The sequence below is a fragment of the Monodelphis domestica genome, chromosome 1 (assembly GCF_027887165.1).
Source record: "Monodelphis domestica isolate mMonDom1 chromosome 1, mMonDom1.pri, whole genome shotgun sequence".
NCBI lineage: Eukaryota > Metazoa > Chordata > Mammalia > Didelphimorphia > Didelphidae > Monodelphis > Monodelphis domestica.
Window position 1 is genome coordinate 74,171,183 of NC_077227.1, and position 20,617 is coordinate 74,191,799.

General features: G+C 35.8%; 1 protein-coding gene across 4 annotated transcripts in view; it reads right to left on the reverse strand.

Annotated features, from left to right (window-relative positions):
* Positions 1-20,617, reverse strand: part of ERCC6 (ERCC excision repair 6, chromatin remodeling factor) — a 119,019-nt gene that overhangs the window by 77,053 nt on the left and 21,349 nt on the right. For all 4 annotated transcript variants that reach the window (XM_001366039.4, XM_007478620.3, XM_016428141.2 and 1 more), the window contains one exon: positions 13,292-14,015. In XM_001366039.4, coding sequence (XP_001366076.2) covers positions 13,292-14,015 — 724 coding nt within the window. The remainder of the gene's footprint in view (positions 1-13,291; positions 14,016-20,617) is intronic.

A 20,617-nucleotide genomic window follows, 5' to 3' on the forward strand; every position in this document is an offset into this window, starting at 1 on the left:
GCTGGGGAACTCACAAATGATGATCATAACATTGAACGTGAATGGAATGAACTCACCCATAAAACGTAGACAAATAGCAGAATGGATTAGAATCCAAAACCCTACCATATGTTGTCTTCAGGAAACACACATGAGGTGGGTAGAAACTCACAAAGTCAGAATTAAAGGTTGAAGTAAGACCTTTTGGGCCTCAACTGACAGAAAGAAGGCAGGAGTAGCAATCATGATATCTGACAAAGCCAAAGCAAAAATAGACCCGATTAAAAGGGACAGGGAAGGTAACTATATTTTGTTAAAAGGGACTTTAAATAATGAGGAAATATCACTAATCAACATGTATGGACTTTCAACTGAGGGCAATTAGGGTGGGTCAGAGAGAGAAAGTAGTACCAGAAAAAACTCATAATTATAAAGTGTTTTTTTGATTGCTAAAGAACTCTACATAATTATCTCATTTTTCCTCAAAAGAACACTATGAAGAAAGTAGAAAATAAACAGATTGGGGACTTCCGGGTAATCATGGCTGCAATATAGACTCCACACGCTTCCTCACCCTGGCACCGAACGAAATAGACTACATCAAAGGAGCATAAAAATCACATTTGGAGGAACAGAAGGACTCCTCAGTACTCCCCAGTACACCACAGAGGTGAAGGTACGTGGGGTTTGAACATTTCCACACTATAATAAGGAGGAAAACTTGCACAGAAACGTAAATTGAGCCGCCCTTCCCCCCCTCCCCCACCAAATCAGAGTGAGCTACTGGAGCACTCACTGGGACAGCGAGTGAGTGGGGAATGTCTCTGTCTGGGGGGGGGGGGCACTCCAGGGTCCTTGGGATCTGGGGACTGCCAGGAAAAAACATCTCAGGGCGGTTTCACAGGAGAATCCTGCGCTGAGCACGGGGCCACGGAGTCTTACTAGAGGCGGTAGTGCTGAGCATCTGGGCGGAGCTAAATACCAGGGGCAGACCACGCGCTGATCATCTGGGTGGAGCTGAACACCTGGGAACTTTGGCTGTGATCAGGGGCCCAGCACTCTAAGAAACCTCGAAGGCTGAGAAGAGCTAGTCTGAGGCAACCTAAATTCACAGAAAACCCGCCCATATCACCCAGACCCCAGACCAAAAAGGAAAGGGGAATAAAACCACCAAAGGGATGGCTCACATGGCCCAAAATCAAGCCGCCAAGAAGAAAGGGAAAAAGGTAACTATTGTAAACTTTTATGGTGGAAGTACCCAAGAAAAAGAAGAGAAAGATGATGAAATCCAAAAAAAATCAGAACATGCCTCCCAAAATGGAAACTATCAACAAGCTCTGAAAGATCTCAAACTGGAACTTACCCAAAAGATGGAAACCTGGAAAGAAAAATGGGAGAAAGATCAGCAGTCTGACAGATAAGAATGCTCAATTGGAAAAAGAGAGCTCGAAGCATCCAATAGAAGGGCAGACAAAGCTGAAAAGCAAAACCAGTCCCTAACGACCAGAATTAAGCAACTCAAAGAAAGTGAGGTCATAAAACAGCAAGAATCAATAAAGCAAACCCAAAAAATTAATGAATTAGAAAAAAATATAAAATATCTCAACTGAAAAGGTCACAGACTTGGAAAACAGAGGGAGAAGAGACATCCTCCGAATTATCGGTCTCCCAGAAAAATCAGAGATAAACAATAAACTCGATATTATTCTACAGGAGATTATAAAAGAAAATTGCCCACACGTCCTGGAGCAAGGGGGCAAAATAGAAATAGAAAGGGTACATAGAACACCCTCTATATTAAATCCACAAAAGACAACCCCTAGGAATGTAATTGCCAAATTCAAGAGCTTCCAAGAAAAGGAGAAAATCCTACAAGAAGCCAAGAAGAGGAGCTTCAGATATAGGGGGGGCTCCCATAAGGATCACACAGGACTTAGAGGCTAACACACTAAGAGACCGCAAAGCACGTAACACGATATTTAGAAAGGCAAGAAAGCTGGGTCTCCAACCAAGAATCAATTACCCAGCAAAACTGACTATATACTTCCAGGGGAAAGTATGGGCATTCAACAAAATAGAAGATTTCCAAGCATTTGCTAAGAAAACACCAGAATTTAGTGGAAAATTTGATATCCAAGCACACAAAGCAAGAGAAACATGAAAAGGTAAATATGAAAGAAAGGGAAAAGGAGATGAATCTTATCTTTTTCTTTAAGTCAAACTCTCTTCTATAAGGACTACATTTACATCAAATTATATATATTAATATGTGGGGAAAATGTTTTGTGTAACTCTCAAAAATTGTATGCATCATAAGAGTAGTTAGAAGAAACATGCATAGGGAAAGATTGGGGCATTAAGAAGATTTGGGGAAAATAGGGGCAAAGAAAGGAAAAGGGAGGGGGGGGGGAACCGTCGATAACACTAAGATTTACTTCAAGAAATAGGAGGGGACTTAACAGAATAATCTTTCCCATATAAAGATACACATGGGAAGGGGAGGGTAAGAACTCTTATATGAGAAGGAGAGGAAGAGAGCGTGAAGTGGAATTACTTAAACCTTACTCTCAGTGAAATCAAACCTGAGAGGGAAGAACATCTAGATCCAGTGGGATACTGAATTCTATCTTATCCAATAGGGCAAGAAAGAAAGGAAAATTAAGGAGGGGGAGGGGGGAGGGAGTATAAAAAGGGAGGGAAGGAGAGGGGGGAGGGGAAGGGAGCATAAAAATGGAGGGGCTAGAAAGGGAAGCATCTCAAGGGAGGGGACTAGGGGGACTGACCTAAAGTAAATCACTGGTTCAAAAGGAGATAGCTAAAGAAGAAAGGTCAGAACTAGGGGAAGATATCAAAATGTCAGTGAATCCACAAATGACAATCATAACTTTGAACATGAATGGGATGAACTTACCCATAAAACGTAGACAAATAGCAGATTGGATTAGAACCCAAAACCCTACCATTTGTTGTCTTCAAGAAACACATATGAGGCAGGTTGACACTCACAAGGTTAGAATTAAAGATTGGAGTAAGACCTTTTGGGCCTCAACTGATAGAAAGAAGGCAGGAGTTGCAATCATGATATCTGACAAAGCCAAAGCAAAAATAGACCTGATCAAAAGGGATAGGGAAGGTAAATATATTCTGTTAAAAGGGAGTATAGACTGAGGAAATATCACTAATCAACATGTATGCACCAAATGGTATAGCATCCAAATTTTTAATAGAGAAACTAGGAGAATTGAAGGAGGTAATAGACAGCAAAACCATATTAGTGGGGGACTTGAACCAACCACTATCAAATTTAGATAAATCAAACCAAAAAATAAACAAGAAAGAGGTAAAAGAGGTGAATGAAATCTTAGAAAAATTAGACTTAATAGACATATGGAGAAAAATAAATAGGGACAAAAAGGAATACACCTTTTCAGCACCACATGACACATTCACAAAAATAGATCATACACTACGTCACAAAAACATGGCACTCAAATGCAGAAAAGCAGAGATAATAAATGCAGCCTTTTCAGATCATAAGGCAATAAAAATATTGATTGGTAAGGGTACATGGAGAGCCAAATCAAAAATTAATTGGAAATTAAAAAATATGATACTCCAAAATCGGTTAGTTAGAGAAGAAATCATAGAAACAATTAATAATTTCGTTGAGGAAAATGACAACAGTGAGACATCCTTTCAAACCTTACGGGATGCAGCCAAGGCAGTAGTTAGAGGAAAATTCATATCCCTGAGTGCATATATTAACAAATTAGGGAGGACAGAGATCAAGGAATTGGAAATGCAAATCAAAAAACTTGAGAACGAACAAATTAAAAACCCCCAGAAGAAAACCAAACTAGAGATCCTAAAAATTAAGGGAGAAATTAATAAAATCGAAAGTGACAGAACTATTGAGCTAATAAACAAGACTAGAAGCTGGTACTTTGAAAAAAACAGACAAAATAGACAAAGTACTGGTCAATCTAATAAAAAAAGGAAAGAAGAAAGGCAAATTAACAGCATCAAGGATGAAAAGGGAGATCTCACCTCCAATGAAGAGGAAATTAAAGCAATCATTAAAAACTACTTTGCCCAACTATATGGCAATAAATATACCAACCTAGGTGATATGGATGAATATTTACAAAAATATGAATTGCCTAGACTAACAGAAGAAGAAATAGATTTCTTAAATAATCCCATATCAGAAAAAGAAATGCAACAGGCCATCAAAGAACTTCCTAAGAAAAATTCCCCAGGGCCTGACGGATTCACCAGTGAATTCTATCAAACATTCAAAGAACAGCTAACTCCAATACTATACAAACTATTTGACATAATAAGCAAAGAGGGAGTTCTACCAAACTCTTTTATGACACAAACATGGTACTAATTCCAAAGCCAGGCAAGCCAAATACAGAGAAAGAAAATTATAGACCAATCTCCCTAATGAATATAGATGCAAAAATCTTAAATAGGATACTAGCAAAAAGACTCCAGCAAGTGATCAGAAGGGTCATCCACCATGATCAAGTAGGATTTATACCAGGGATGCAGGGCTGGTTCAATATTAGGAAAACTATCCACATAATTGACCACATCAACAAGCAAACCAACAAGAACCACATGATTATCTCAATAGATGCAGAAAAAGCCTTTGATAAAATACAACACCCATTCCTACTAAAAACACTAGAAAGCATAGGAATCGAAGGGTCTTTCCTAAAAATAATAAACAGTATATATCTAAAACCATTAACTAATATCATCTGCAATGGGGATAAACTAAATCCATTCCCATTAAGATCAGGAGTGAAACAAGGATGCCCATTATCACCTCTATTATTTGACATTGTATTAGAAACACTAGCAATAGCAATTAGAGAAGAAAAAGAAATTGAAGGCATTAAAATAGGCAAGGAGGAGACCAAATTATTGCTCTTTGCAGATGACATGATGGTCCACTTAAAGAATCCTAGAGATTCAACCAAAAAGCTAATAGAAATAATCAACAACTTTAGCAAAGTTGCAGGATACAAAATAAACCCACATAAGCCATCAGCATTTCTATATAATTCCAACACAGCTCAGCAGCAAGAACTAGAAAGAGAAATCCCATTCAAAATTACCTTAGACAAAATAAAATACTTAGGAATCTATCTCCTGAGACAAACACACGAATTATATGAACACAACTACAAAACACTTTCCACACAACTAAAACTAGACTTGAACAATTGAAAGAACATTAACTGCTCATGGGTAGGACGAGCCAATATAATAAAAATGACCATCCTACCCAAACTCATCTATCTATTTAGTGCCATACCCACTGAACTTCCAAAAAAAATTTTTTACTGATTTAGAAAAAAACCATAACAAAGTTCATTTGGAAGAACAAAAGATCAAGGCTATCCGGGGAAATAATGAAAAAAAAATACAAAGGAAGAGGGCCTTGCAGTCCCAGATCTCAGACTATATTATAAAACAGTGGTCATCAAAACAATTTGGTACTGGCTAAGAGACAGAAAGGAGGATCAGTGAAATAGACTCAGGGTAAGTGACCTCAGCAAGACAGTCTATGACAAACCCAAAGACCCCAGCTTTGGGGACAATAATCCACTATTTGACCAAAACTGCTGGGAAAACTAGAAGACAGTGTGGGAGAGATTAGGTCTGGATCAACACCTCACACCCTACACCAAGATAAACTCAGAATGGGTGAATGACCTGAACATAAAGAAGAAAACTATAAGTAAATTAGGTGAACACAGAATAGTATACATGTCAGACCTTTGGGAAGGGAAAGACTTCAAAACCAAGCAAGACTTAGAAAGAGTTACGAAATGCAAAATAAATAATCTGGAATACATCAAATTAAAAAGGTTTTGTACAAACAAAACCAATGTAACCAAAATCAGAAGGGTAGCAACAAATTGGGAAACAATCTTCATAAAAACCTCTGACAAAGGTTTAATTACTCAAATTTACAAAGAACTAAATCAATTGTACAAAAAATCAAGCCATTCTCCAATTGATAAATGGGCAAGGGACATGAATAGGCAGTTCTCAGCCAAAGAAATCAAAACTATTAATAAGCACATGAAAAAGTGCTCTACATCTCTTATAATCAGAGAGATGCAAATCAAAACAACTCTGAGGTATCACCTCACACCTAGCAGATTGGCAAACTTGACAGCTAGGATAGTAATGAATGCTGGAGGGGATGTGGCGAAGTAGGGACATTAATTCATTGCTGGTGGAGTTGTGAACTGATCCAGCCATTCTGGAGGGCAATTTAGAACTATGCCCAATGGGTGACAAAAGAATATCTACCCTTTGATCCAGCCATAGCACTGCTGGGTCTGTACCCCAAAGAGATAATAAGGAAAAAGTCTTGTACAAGAATATTCATAGCTGCACTCTTTGTGGTGGCCAAAAATTGGAAAACAAGGGGATGCCCATCAATTGGGGAATGGCTGAACAAATTGTGGTATATGTTGGTGATGGAATACTATTGTGCTAAAAGGAATATTAAAGTAGAGGAATTCCATGGAGACTGGAACAACCTCCAGGAAGTGATGCAGAGCGAAAGGAGCAGAACCAGGAAAACATTATACACAGAGACTGATACATTGTGGTACAATCAAAAGTAATGGACTTCTCCATTAGTCTCAATGCAATGTCCCTGAACAACCTGCAGGGATCAAGGAGAAAAAAAAAACACTACCCACAAGCAGAGGACAAATGGTGGAAATAAAAACACAGAGGAAGGACAACAGCTTGACTACAAGGGTGGAGGGGATATGATTGAGGAGAGACTCTGAATGAACACCCTACTACGGAAACCAATAGCATGTAAATGGGCTCGGGTTGAGTACGCATGTGATACCCAGAGGAATCATGCATCACCAATGGGAGAGTTGGGGGAAGGGGAAGTTGGGGGAAGGGAGAGAGGGAAAAAAAAGGTGACCTTTTTTCCTAATGAATAACGTTTGAAAATGACCAAATAAAATAATGTTTAAAAAAAAAAGTGGCTATGTCTGTCATCTTTCATCAAAGGCTACAAAACATCAATAATGGGATTTCTAGAGCAAAATTATGGCTCAAAATAATAGTCCTCACCTAGTGACAAGCAGACAGCCTGATAGATGACTAGAGAGTCAAGAAAACCAAAGTAATGTCCTATAGCCATGATAGCAAACTGATGGGAAGCAGAGATCTTTCTGTGGGCATGTACACCATCCCCAGCAAAGTTAGTAACTAGAAAGGCTGAGGGACACCAGCACAGCTGCTCCCTTCCCCCTTTCCATCAAGTCTCCCTGCTCCTCTATGATTACTCCCTCCTCTGAGCAAAGCACTCAGGCCTCTCACCTCCCTTGTCTGGGGTAAAGAGGAGGAGGGGTTGTGGGTAGGCAGGGCACAGGAAGGGGGGGAAGGGCAGGCACTGCACACAGTCTGGGAGGGTATGGTTTCTAAAAGGTTTGCCATCACTGTCCTATAGCAACAGATAAAGCTGTGTGACCACAGTCAGGTCATTTAACCATCAGGACTTCAGGTAATGCTCCATATCTGTAAGTTATAGATGATTTGCAGGTATACATCATTGGAAGGCAATTCCACACAGGAAGTTCCATTCCCCCTGAACTCACAGGTCTGCGCAAAAATTAAAAACATATCAGAATGGTTTTGGCAATGTTCGAGTCAGTATGTGACTATTATATATCATGGAAAGCTTCCTGAGGAAAATAATACTTGAACTTCAAATTATAGGGAGGAAGCCATAAAATTAAGAACAAAGAACTAAAGTATTGTCATATATTTGGGAAAGGCATAAAATAATAAGGTCCTAGAAATGGGATGAGGTGGTAGGGCAGAAAGGGAAGGGAAGATCTAAACTTCTGAGTGTGGAAAGAAAAACTGAATCAAGCTTTTGGCCTTTCTGCCACTGAGGTGGAAGGGATAGCAGTTGGAATATTGTAGTGAAGATACTGACAACAATGACAGTTGGTGGGGGGAGAGATGACTGGGAGAGTGACAGTTGCTCTCAAGTTCTCTCTTTCCTGGCCCTAGTACTGGAAGGAGTGCTTTCTCCCTGTCTCTGAATAGAAATACCTCTATTCCTGGATATTTCCCAACTGTGTGCTCTACCTGGATTCCTTTGATAGTGTCATCGAACAAAAGGATTTAACGGGAGCAGTTTGAACTGCAAGGTTGGTCTTTAGGGGCGTCAACCTGGATTAACAGACCCAACCAGTTCTGAAGGTCAGAACTTTTTCTTCCTCTTGCTGTCTACTGCTAAAGACTTTGAACTTAGGAAAGCTAGCATAGATTAGCATAGACAGGAATAAAAGAAATCCTCCACCAGCCTGGAAGGCCTGTCCTCAGCTCAAAAGCTGAGAGAGACTCAAACCCAATCTGGGAAAAAGTATAGGGAACCCCTCTTGTCTCTACCCTGATAACTTCCCAATCCAAATTTGTAATTAAATTCATTTTTATTTAAATAACCCTTAGTCAGATAAGAGGAGAACTATCATTTCAAGGGGATACAGAGGGAGCAGAACCTAAGGACAGACATTCAACCATAAACAGTCTTTATCGGACCCTGCCAGGTGACCTTGGTCCAGGGGGAGGCTTGTCCTTCAGTAGGGTCCATGCTTACCTGCCCTGGGGTATCTTCAATATCAATCAATAGAAAAGACATCCCCTCAGCCTATCATAGTTGGCCCAATTCTCAGGAACCCCATTTTTCAAAAACAGCCTCTCAGCAGGGGGTCTCTCTCTCCTTTTACCTCACCACAGTCATATTCCCTCTATCCCTTCAAGTCCTCCATTCCCTGTTACAAAACCTTCCTTATCCCTTGTACCTCTTCAATCCTCAACAATTCCTTTAAAAAATACATGAGCCAGGACAGAGGTGTGAAGCAGCTGATTATAATAAACATACCTATGAAATAAGTTATTAAATTGTTGTTCAGTCACTTCCAACTCTTTGTGACCCCATTTGAGTTTTCTTGTCAAAGATACTAGTAGAGTGATTTGCACTTTTCAAGTTTTATGTAGGCAAGATTTAAGGTCACACTTCTAGTAAGTATCTAAGGTTGGATTTGAATTCACCAGAATTCTGACTCCAGGCCCAGTGCTCTCTCCACTCAACCACCTACCAGCCTCCAAGTTTAAAAACAAGTCACTAAATATTTGTCTGAGATAAATCTGAAGTTTTAGAGGCTGGTAAGATGGGATCACTTGCCACATTTATAGGAATGACTCACCAAATTTAGGACAGAAACAAATATATGCAGCTAGAATTAGCCCAAATAGACTTTTTTTTTTTTAAGATCTAGTATTTGCAAGAAAGAGAACACTTTAAGGTGAAAATATATCTAGGAGTCATTCACTTTCAATTCTTGCAGTTTACAATGGATATTGTTATGCATGATAACCAAACAGGGCTTTAACTATGTAGCTGCATGAAATAGCCTTTTTTGAATATATATTCTTAAATTCTAACTTTTTAGAAAAAAACTCAATTTTCTGTTCGAAAATGTGGGATTTTATACTATTCATTTATCATCAAACTATTGCCAAGTTAAGTAATCCTAAAGGTCTTTTTCCTCACTTAAGGGAACACTGCTATAATTTCAATCAGCTATTTACATACAAAGCTGAAAAACTACATGGAACAAAGCATAAATAAAAGTGAATGATACTTCTAAAATGTTCTTAATACACTTTAATTCTAAGTATTTTATTTTCTTATTGCATCTCCTAAACTGAAAAATGTCTAGGGGTGTCAGTGAAAACATTCCACTATGGACAGCTGTAGTTTAATAGCCATAATAACCATAGTTGTGAAATTTTAAGAGAGAAATGCTTTGGTGGCAATTAAGAGTTACTGACAATTCTGAAATTCATTTAAGATATTATTGTAACTTTAACTAAAAAAATCAGTCTATGATATGGCTTTGATCATTTTGTTCTGCAATTTTAACATTAAAAACAAAATGTATTTCATTGAATTTAAGTAAACATATTAAAAAAGTTTCCTTCACAAAAAACCTTCTCTTCTGCCTCATTATGGAATGGAAGATTCTGAGTTATCAAAAGCTATGCCATATAGCTACGAGGCACAAGCACTGGCAGGTCCTAAAATGTCCCAAACATTTGAATATCCACACAGATGAAATCACAGATCCATGAAACATTGAAGTTTAATTACATGAATTAATCACTTGAAATAACAATCTAACTTTAAAAAATTAATGTTAGTGTAATTTAATAAGGAAAATTGGTTTTCATTAATAAAATATTTTGCTACTTTGTTTACTCAAACATCCTACCAATTATGTTTACATTGCTTCTTCATATCTGGGTAATACTCCATAACTTAATCAGAAATGTTCCTATTGAAGGATTTCTTAGTACAAGATGGTCTTTTTTTATGTCACATGTTTTAAAATTTTCAGATCCTTCCTTCTGAAACAAAAGTATGTTTCTATAAAAAGGTAATTACTCTCCCTGTAATCTAACTTAATTCAATATATACTGAATAATAATTCATAAAACTGCTGTTGTTCAAAAAGGGATTGTACTAGATACTCAGTCCATAAAGAAAGGTACTACACTCTCAAGCATTAGACATAATTCCTCTTAGAGCTTACAATCTAATTCAAAGAAGGAAAGAAATGCAAGTCACTGTTATGTGAGGGAAGGGAAGTAAGTGCAAAGAAAAAGTCCAATCAAAATAACAAAAACATTTGAGAACAGAAGAAAACAATCTAGGGGAAGAAACTTGGAATCTGAGAAAGTCTCATGAAGAAGATGAGCCCCTGAAGGCAGAAAAGACTGTCCTCCATATCTTGAACACTCTCCTCTTCTCCAACTACTGACCTCCTTTACATCTTTTAAGTCCCAGCTAAAACCATCTCTTCTACAAGAAGCCTTCCCCATTCTCTCTTAATTCCAGTGCCTTCCCTCTGTTAATTATTTCCTATTTATCATGTGTGTGTGTGTGTGTGTGTGTGTGTGTGTGTGTGTGTGTGTGTATTTGCATGTTGTCTCCCCTCACTGGATTGTAAACTTGAGGGCAGGAACCATCTTTTGCCTCTTTTTTTATCCCCAGGGATAAGCACAGTTCCTGGCATACAGTAGGTGCTTAATAAATCTTTATTGACTGACTGATTTATATAGCAAGCATCTACTATTCACAGGGTTTTGTACATAGTAGATCCTTAAATGCTTGTTGACCTGAATCCAGTAGCTGGCAAGAAACTAAAGTTGAATGGGAAAGGGGATTACTGATATGGCAAGGACTAGTGGTAAAAAGATAGAACAGAAGCAAAGAGACTGGAAGCAAAAAGAAAAAGACAAGAGGAAGAAAAGATAAGCTCCAAAGTTCCTACTGCAAGTCACTTTAATGGTCATTTTCAAATAACTGAAAAAATTATATCATATCTATTTTAAAGTACCAGTGAATATTTAAAATTGGCACTGATCTTTAAGTGATAGATCAGGAACATCAAACTAATTAAGCAGAACTTTGTGAACTATAAAGTACCACATAAAACTTAGCTATTATACACATAAAACTTGGGTTATTATCAGCAGCAGCAGCAGTAGTAGTAGTAGTAATAGTAGTAATAGTAGTAGTAATATTTAGCATTTTGTAGTATTTAGCCAGGTCAATGAAAAAGTAAACATAAGTTAATTTTCCTTTGCTGAAGGAATATTTATTTTCTACACTGATTTCATGCTGTTTTAAAGTACTGAATCAGCATACCAATGTTCCCTTTAACCTTATTTATACAAATAACCAATACTCTGATATTAGATAATTATTTCTCAATGAGAAAATGAAAATTAAAAAGAAATTCACTACTAATCTGCATTTTCTAAGTATATTTCTGGAATTCATAGTTTTTCATAATTCATTACATAATTTCTTTCAAATTAAACTCTAACAATACCTCACTTACTACATAAGTGAATTTCTCAAATATCAGAAACCTACTTCTTTAAGTGCCATTAGCAGTATTTTATACATTTTGATAATTTTTTCCCAAAGTGATTAATATATACTGCTTTCTTAAACACAATATGCAGAACATAATTAATCCTTTTTTCTTGATAACTCATCCTTATCATTTCTATCAGTTTCCTCAGTTGTAAAGTGAGGAAGCTGTTAAGATGATTTCTAAGGGCCAATTAAGTTCTAAATCTATGATCCTATGATCAAATATAATAGTCATTTTGCTATCTATTTCCTGTCTGGCAGGCTGTCAAGTGTCATTTCTTCCATCAGAAAATACCACCCCACAGAAGTCATTAAGTTCTGAAAGAAATCCACCAAAATAAAGTGGAAAAGTTTTAGTAGGCTAGTACTCTGATAACTAGATCAGAGACTCAGACGCTTTTTCATCTATCCTAATTCTCAGATCTGTTTAAATATTGTTTGAGGTCTGATCTCCAAATAATAATGCCTAACTCCAACAATTTGAGAGGAAAGGAGTGCAAGTGTTGTGATTCCCATTTTATAGATGAGAAAATTGGGTAACAAATATTAAATAACTTGCTTGTAGTTATGCAGCTAATAAATAACCAGGATCCAAGATAGATTCAGCATCTTAAGATTAAAAACCAATATTCACTCTACTCTAAGTGGCTTATTAAGTTAAACTACTTCTAGAATTCTTAATTTTTCATAAACTTCAGCATGCAATTTTCTAACACAAAAATACAAAATGGAATAATTTCTATATGAGGCAACATATGGTATGATGGCTAGAGTGCTAGACTTGAAAGCTGGGAAGATTCAGAAATCTTGCCTCTAATATTAATGGCAATAAAACTATGCAAAACACTTCACTGGGGCTGTTTCCTCATCTATAAAGTAGAGCTAATAATATCTGTAAATAACTACCCCAGAGCTGTTTTGAGACTCAAATGATGTGTTTAAAGTACTCTCAAAACTTTAAAGAGCTTTTAAAAAGTGAGCAATTGTTAATGCAAAATTATTATCATTACTTTTTTTAAAACCCTGACTTTACATTTTAGAATCAATACTGTGTTTCCTTCAAAGGCAAAAGAGTGGTAAGGGCTAGACAATGGGGGTTAAGTGACTTGCCCAGGATCATACAGCTGGGAAGTGTCTGAGCCCAGATTTTAATTTAGGACCTCCCATTTCTAAGTCTAGCTCTCAATTCACTGAGCCACATAGCTGCCCCCTATTATCATTATTATTAAGAATGCAAAAACTGACTGTAGAATTCAACATTTTTTAACCCCTAAATGACTCCTCAATTTAATGACTGACCTTAACCGTTGTTTATAATAATCTTCATCTCCATCATCCCGGCTTCTCTTGATTTTACCATTTCTTCCCATGGATTCTTCTTCTTCTTCAGAACTGGGAAGATAGTCCTCATCAATTTCTTCTGTTGGAATTTTATTCTGCTTCTTCTTATGTTTGGATAAAACTTTAAGCTTATGATCACCTGTGTTTGTAGCACAGAGAGCCAACTCTTCCTCTTCCTCCTCCTCAGAGCAGAGAAGGTCATCATCCTCGGGTACATACTCTGACTCTTCACTTTCATCTCCTTTCTCATACTTAGGCTTCTTTGGTTCCAATGCTTTCTTTTCCTTTAGAAATTCTACTTTACTTTTGAACTGAACAGCCCTCCTTTGAAGTTTCTTAATATGTTTGTTTAAACGTTTATCTGTTTTCATCTGTTTCCCACTAGTCTTGCTCTTTTCTTTTTTATCTGAAGTTGAGATCATATCTGAATCAAATGAAGCCTGAATTTTCTTCTTTTTTTTCTGAAGGGAAACCTTCTTCCTTTCAAATGATAATTTTGCCTGATCTGCCAAATATTTTTCAAAACCTGATGCTTCATTAAGCATTAATTTTCGAGGCTTTTTCTCTTGATTCTGAGGGATTTGGGTGCCAAAAGGAGTCATCTGGCCAGTTCGAATGAGCTCTTCCCATTCAGTTTCCTGAACTGGCATAAGCATACTCCCAAGAGATGAGGGCCCAGGCTCTGAAAGATTAGAGAAAACTCATTTGTGCCTGGCATAAAATGTTCCCTGTCTGAATATTATTAGTAAGGGTATTGGGACAGGAGAGAAAACAATTCAAACAAAATTCAAACCAAATAAGAATTCTCATTTATAGCAAATCATTAATAAACTCCCCCACGCATTGATATTTTAATATATATTGTAATACAAATGGAGAAAAACTTCACTAGTGCTCTTATATTTATGTGCAACCTCAAAATATCCCTATTCACAATTTAAAAAAAAAAACCATTACCTTGAATACTGGGAATGAAATGAGGAAAAAAATTGTTACCCTGACTTCTCCCTAAATACTATCATGTATCTCTAAAGGTACATATACATACATACTTATGTTTTATTGATAATAATCAATAGTGATATTTTGATTAACAAATAGCCAGGGAATGCAAAATCATGAGTTCCTAACTCACCTGAGGTGCTTAAACTAAACTCTGAGCTGATTAGAAGAGAATAAGAATACTATATTCAAGTCCATATTCCATATATTAAAGACAATGACAGGCTAGAAATTTTCCAGAGGGCAAATGGAGAAGATGAAGATGCTTGAAATAATGCCATAGGAATACTAGGAATGTCTCTCCCAGAAAAGCAGGGGTCTGTCTGCTATCTTCAAGTGTGTGGAGGGCTGGCCTGTTGAAGGGTCATTAGGATTGCTCTGAACAGTATTCAAGTCTTGAACAAGAAGCAAATGGCAAAAAAAAGTTACAGAGAGAAATAATTTAGCTCAATATATGGAATAATACTCTAAAAAATTAGCTCAATGCAAAAATGAGATGGCTTGCATATTGAAATACTGAGGTCACTGATAAAAGGTCAAACAAAAACTGGATGACTGTTTATCAAGCATATTGTAGAAAATGATTCATTTATCATGAAGAAAGATAACAAAATTACAGAATCTCAGAATTGGAAGTGACCTCAAGGGGCTCTCTAATTCAATCTTTACCTCAATAAGAATTCCCTCTACTTCTACTTCAACAGTTCTAATAGTGAGTGAAAACCCATGACTTCCAAAGATTACCCATTCTACTTTCAGATACCTTAATTAAAAGTTTTTACTTCTCTCAAAACTTTATTTGGCTTTTTGAAATTTCACCCATTACTTTTAGTTCTGGCTTTCCAAGTCCAAGTAGAAGTTCACTTTTTTCTACTTGATAGCGCCCAAAATGCATGACATTAAATATAACTTTCCTTCAACCTAGTCTCACATGGAATGATCTGGAAGCCTTACAACATCCTAACTGCCCTTCTCTGGACACTCATTGGATTAATGATGTATCTTCCAAAAATCTGACACACAGAATAAATAAAATATTCCACATACAGTCAAATCAGGGCAAAGTACAAGAAGACTATAGTCTCTTTAGTTATATATTCTATGCCCATCTTTATTTTTGCATTTGTTATTTATTAATTCAATTTGCATTTGTTTTCCTGACAGTCAAAGCACTGTTGATTCATGACACACTAGCATTTCACTAAAATAACCCAATCTTTAAAAAAAATTTTTTTAAACACTCATCTTGTATCTAAGAATCAATACTATATACTGGTCTAAGGCAGAAGAGTGGTAAGGCCTTTGGAATGAGGGTTAAGTGACTTTCCTGGGGTCACACTGCTAGGAAGTGTCTTAGGTCAAATTTGAACCCAGGACCTCTTGTCTCACTAGGCCTGACTCTCAATCCACTGAGCCACTTAGCTGCCCCCAACCCAATCTTTTTCAGAGGAACTGGTGCCTCGTCATGCCATTCCAAATCTCCCATTCTGTAACTATGAAGTTGATTTTTCTAAACCCAAATAATAAGATTTTGTTCATTTTCATCTTATTCAATTTAACCTAATGTTATAGCCAGTCAACAACTTCTAGATTCCAACTCTGTTCAATATGTTAGCTATCCCTCCCAGCTATTCCTCCTCATCTATGCCTTTATCAAAGTCACTGACAAAAATGATAAATAGCACTAGGCTAAGCTCAAATCACTGGGCAATCTAGAGGACAGCTCATTCTAAATTAAGCAAGTACCTTATCTTTGGGTCTAACCTTTTAACCAGTCCCAAATCTGTCTAGTTATCCTATTTCTTAACCCAGACCCCTCTATTTTTGTCTGCAAGGAAAGCATTAGAGATTTGGATAAATGAATTACTAAAAACTAGCTACACTATCTAGAATTCCTGTGGCCTATTCATATAGCAGAGTAAACCCATTCAAAGAAAAGGAAACCGGGTTAGGAAGACAGAATCTTAAACAGACATGCCATCCTTTAATTAAACTTTCTGTAACCAATTATCTAAGCCTTACATGAATTCTCTTTTCTTGAAAATCAGGACAATATTCATCACTCTTAAAGACTGCAGTACCTCTTTAGTTTTCCAAAGTGTTTGATTCACTAAACACCTAATTGCCTTTAGGCTCAGGCTCAGAACTTTCTAGTGAACCTGGAAGAGCTCTAGCCAATCTCTAATGCTTGGCTGCTGAACAGGCACCTCGGAGATAGGAAAGTTTTTTTTAAAAAAGGAATTTGTGAATAAAGAATTTTTATATTCTAATTACAATTCTGGCAAAGACTTCCTCTATGGCCTTAATCAAGTTATTACTTAAGTTACTCCTTTGGGGAAATCAATATAGTACTTCCTAATACTATCCTATACAGGATATAAATGTGGTTTATTTAATAATACTTGAAAATGTTTTGATGAATTAGCTTATTATCTGCTGTATGTAGCCTTCACATTTCTTCATAAAAACAAAAATTCACAGTGATATAGTAAAAAAAAATTGTCTCTTTATGGATATTCTAAAAATTGTTAATTTGATATTTTAAACAGTTATAAGAAATCTAACACTCTTACAAGAAATCTATTCTTATGTCAAACTACATAAGACCACTGGAAAACAGGTTTTTCTGTAGTATTTTCTAATTTACTATCAGTTTACTATAGATACTAAAAACTTGTATTTTCTATCCTGGGAAACAATGTGTACACACATATATATGTATATTCCTTGGCTAATAGTTTATACTATTAAATTACCTTTAATAAAAAAATTTTTACATATTTACAAACATGATGTTAATAGACATTATTCTTGTGACATTGCAAATATTTTATAGATAGGGGAAAGGAAGCTTGTAAATCATAAAATACTACTAAAGCTAGGAAGAGATCAAAGACATCAACTATAGGGGACAACTGGGTAGCTCAGTAGATTGAAAGCCAGGCCAAGAGATGGGAGGTCCTAGGTTCAAACCTGGCCTCAGAAACTTCCCAGCTGTGTGACCCTGGGCAAGTCACTTAACCTCCATTGCCTAGACCTTACCACTCTTCTGCCTTGGAACCAATACACAGCATTGATTCCAAAACATAAGGTAAGAGTTTAAAAAATATATATATATATATGTACAAAAATAAACTTCAGACATCAACTGAAAATTTCTCTTAACTTGTAATTTTTTAAAAAAACATTTACAACTTCTTAGAATGGATACAAGTAACAGATCCAAGGCAGAAGAGTGTCTAAGCAATTGGGATTAAGTGACTTGCCCAGGGAGACACAACTAGGAAATATCTAAGCCATTTTTGATCCCAGGTCCTCCCAGTTCCAGGCTTGGCCCTCTGTCCACTGAACCAATGAGCTGCCCTAATCCATAATTTCTTTGATCCAGTTTTTAAAACTTTTTAATTTAATTTTTTTTTCAATTGTTACATGATTTTTGTTGTCTCCCTCCCCTCTTTCTTCCCTCCTCCCGGAGATTACAAACAAATTCACTGGGTTATACATATATTATCACTCAAATCCTATTTCCATATTATTCATTTTTGTAACAAAATAATCTTTTAAAACCAAAACCCCAAATCATATATCCATATAAACAAATGATAAATCATATGTTTTCTTCTAGATTTCTACTCCTACAGTTCTTTCTCCAGATATGGATAACATTCTTTCTAATTAAGTCCCACATTGTTGTTCTGGATAACTGCATTGCTTTTAGTAGCAAAGTCAATCACATTTGATCATGCCACAGTGTTTCAGTTATGGTAATACAATGTTCTCCTGGCTATGCTCATATCACTGCATCAGTTCATGGAAGTCTTTCCAGTTCTTATAGAAATCAAGTAGTTATAGAAATTATTCCTTACAGCACAATAGTATTCCAACACCATCATATACCACAATTTGTTCAGTCATTCCCCAATTGAGGGACACCCCCTCATTTTCCAATTTTTTGTTAACCACACAAAGCACAACCATAAATATTTTTGTACAAACAAAGCCTTTCCATTTTTTTCCTTCTCTTTGGGATGCAAACCTAGTAGTGGTATTGAGGGATCAAAGGATATGCATTCTTTTAAAGCCCTTTGGACATAATTCCAAATTGCCTTACAAAATGGTTGGATCAATTCACAACTTCACCAGCAATGCAAGTGTCCCAATTTTGCCATATCCCCTCCAACATTTATTATTTTCCTTTAATGTCATACTGGCTACTCTTCTAGGTGTAAGATGTTACCTCAGAATTGTTCTGAATGTTTTTTTAATTTTTAGATCTAGTTTTATTTGTGTGGAAAGTGTTTTGTAATTGTGTTCATATAATTCCTGTGTTTGAGCAGATAGATTCACAAATATTTTATATTATCTAGAGTGATTTTAAATGGAGTTTCTCTTTTTAACTCTTGTTGCTGATTTTTGTTGGAAATACATAAAAATGCTTATGATTTATGTGGGTTTATTTTGTATCCTGCAATTTTGCTAAAGTTATTGATTATTTCCAATAGCTTTTTAGTTAATTTTCTAGGATTCTCTAAATATACCATCATATCATCTGCAAAGAGTGACAGTTTAGTTTCCTCATCTCCTACTTTAATTCTTTCAATTTCTTTTTCTTCTATAATTGCTACAGCTAGCATTTCTGATATGATATTAAATAATGATGGTGATAATGGGCATCCTTACTTCACTGCTGATTTTATTGGAAAGGCTTCTAATTTAGCCCCATTGCAGATGATACCTGCTGATGGTTTTAAATAAATACCATTTATTATAAGGCCCTTTTATTCCTATGCTTTCTAGTGTTTTCGATAGAAATAGTTTTGTATTTTGTCAAAGGTTTTTTCTTCATCTATTGAAAAAATGCTATGATTTCTGTTAGTTTGATTATTGATATGGTCAATTATGTGGATGGTTTTCCTAATATTAAACCAGCCTTGCATTCCTGGTATAAATCCCATCTGGTCATAGTGAATAACCCTTGTGATGACTTACTGGAGTCTTTTTGATAGTATCCTATTTAAGATTTTTGCATCTATATTCATTAGGGAGATTGGTCTATGGTTTTCTTTCTCTGTTTTTGACCTGCCTGGTTTTGGGATCAGTACCATATTTGTGTCATAAAATGAATTTGGTAGAACTCCTTCTCTGCTTATTCTGTCAAATAGTTTGTATAATATTGGGGTTAGTTGTTCTTTGAATGTTTGATAGAATTCATTTGTGAACCATCTGGACCCGGGGATTTTTTTCTTAGGAAGTTCTTTGGCTTGTTCAATTTCTTGAATTCATAATGAATAATCCTTGTGATAACATGTAGTCTCTCATTGCTAGTATTTTAAGATTTTTGCATCTATGTTAATTAAGAAGATTGGTTTGTAGTTTTCTTTCTCTGTTTTTGGTCTTCCTGGCTTAGGTATCAGTACCATATTTGTGTCATGAAAAGATTTTGGTAAGGCTCCTTCTTTGCTTATTTTGTCAAATAGTTTGTATAGTGGTGGGTGGGATTAGTTGTCCTTTAAATGTTTGATAGAATTCATTTGTGAATTCATCTGCCCCTGGGGATTTTTTACTGGGGAATTCACTGATGATTTGTTCAAATTCTTTTTCTGAGATGGGATTATTAAATATTCTATTTCTTCTTTTGTTAATGTAGACAATTTATATTTTTCTAAGTATTCATCCATTTCACCTAGATTGTCATTTATTGTCAAGTAATTGGGCAAAATAGCTCCTAAAAATTGCCTTAATTTCCTCTTCATTAGAGGTATTATTCCCTTTTCATTTTTGATACTAACAGTTTGATTTTCTTCTTTCTTTTTTTGGTTAGATTAACCAATACTTTATCTGTTTTGTTTTTTCAGAGAACCAATTCCTAGTCTTATTTATTAGTTCAATAGTTCTTTTACTTTCAATTTTATTAATTTCTCCTTTGATTTTTAAGATTTCCAATTTAGTCTTTTTCTGGAGGTTTTTAATTTGTTCTTTTTCTAGTTTTTTTTTTTTAGTTGCATGCCTAATTCACTGATCTACTCTCTATTTTATTGAGGCACTCAGAGATATAAATTTTCCCCTGAGTACTGCTTTGGCTGTATCTCATAAATTTTGATATGTTAACTCCTCATTGTCATTCTCAATGTAATCGGTAGTTATTTCTATGATTTGTTCTTTAACCCAGTTTTGAAGAATTAGATAATTTCCAATTAATTTCCAATTTACCTCTCTAAGAACCCTTACATAAGAACCCTTTATAATTTTTATCACATTATGATCTGAAAAAGTTACATTTAT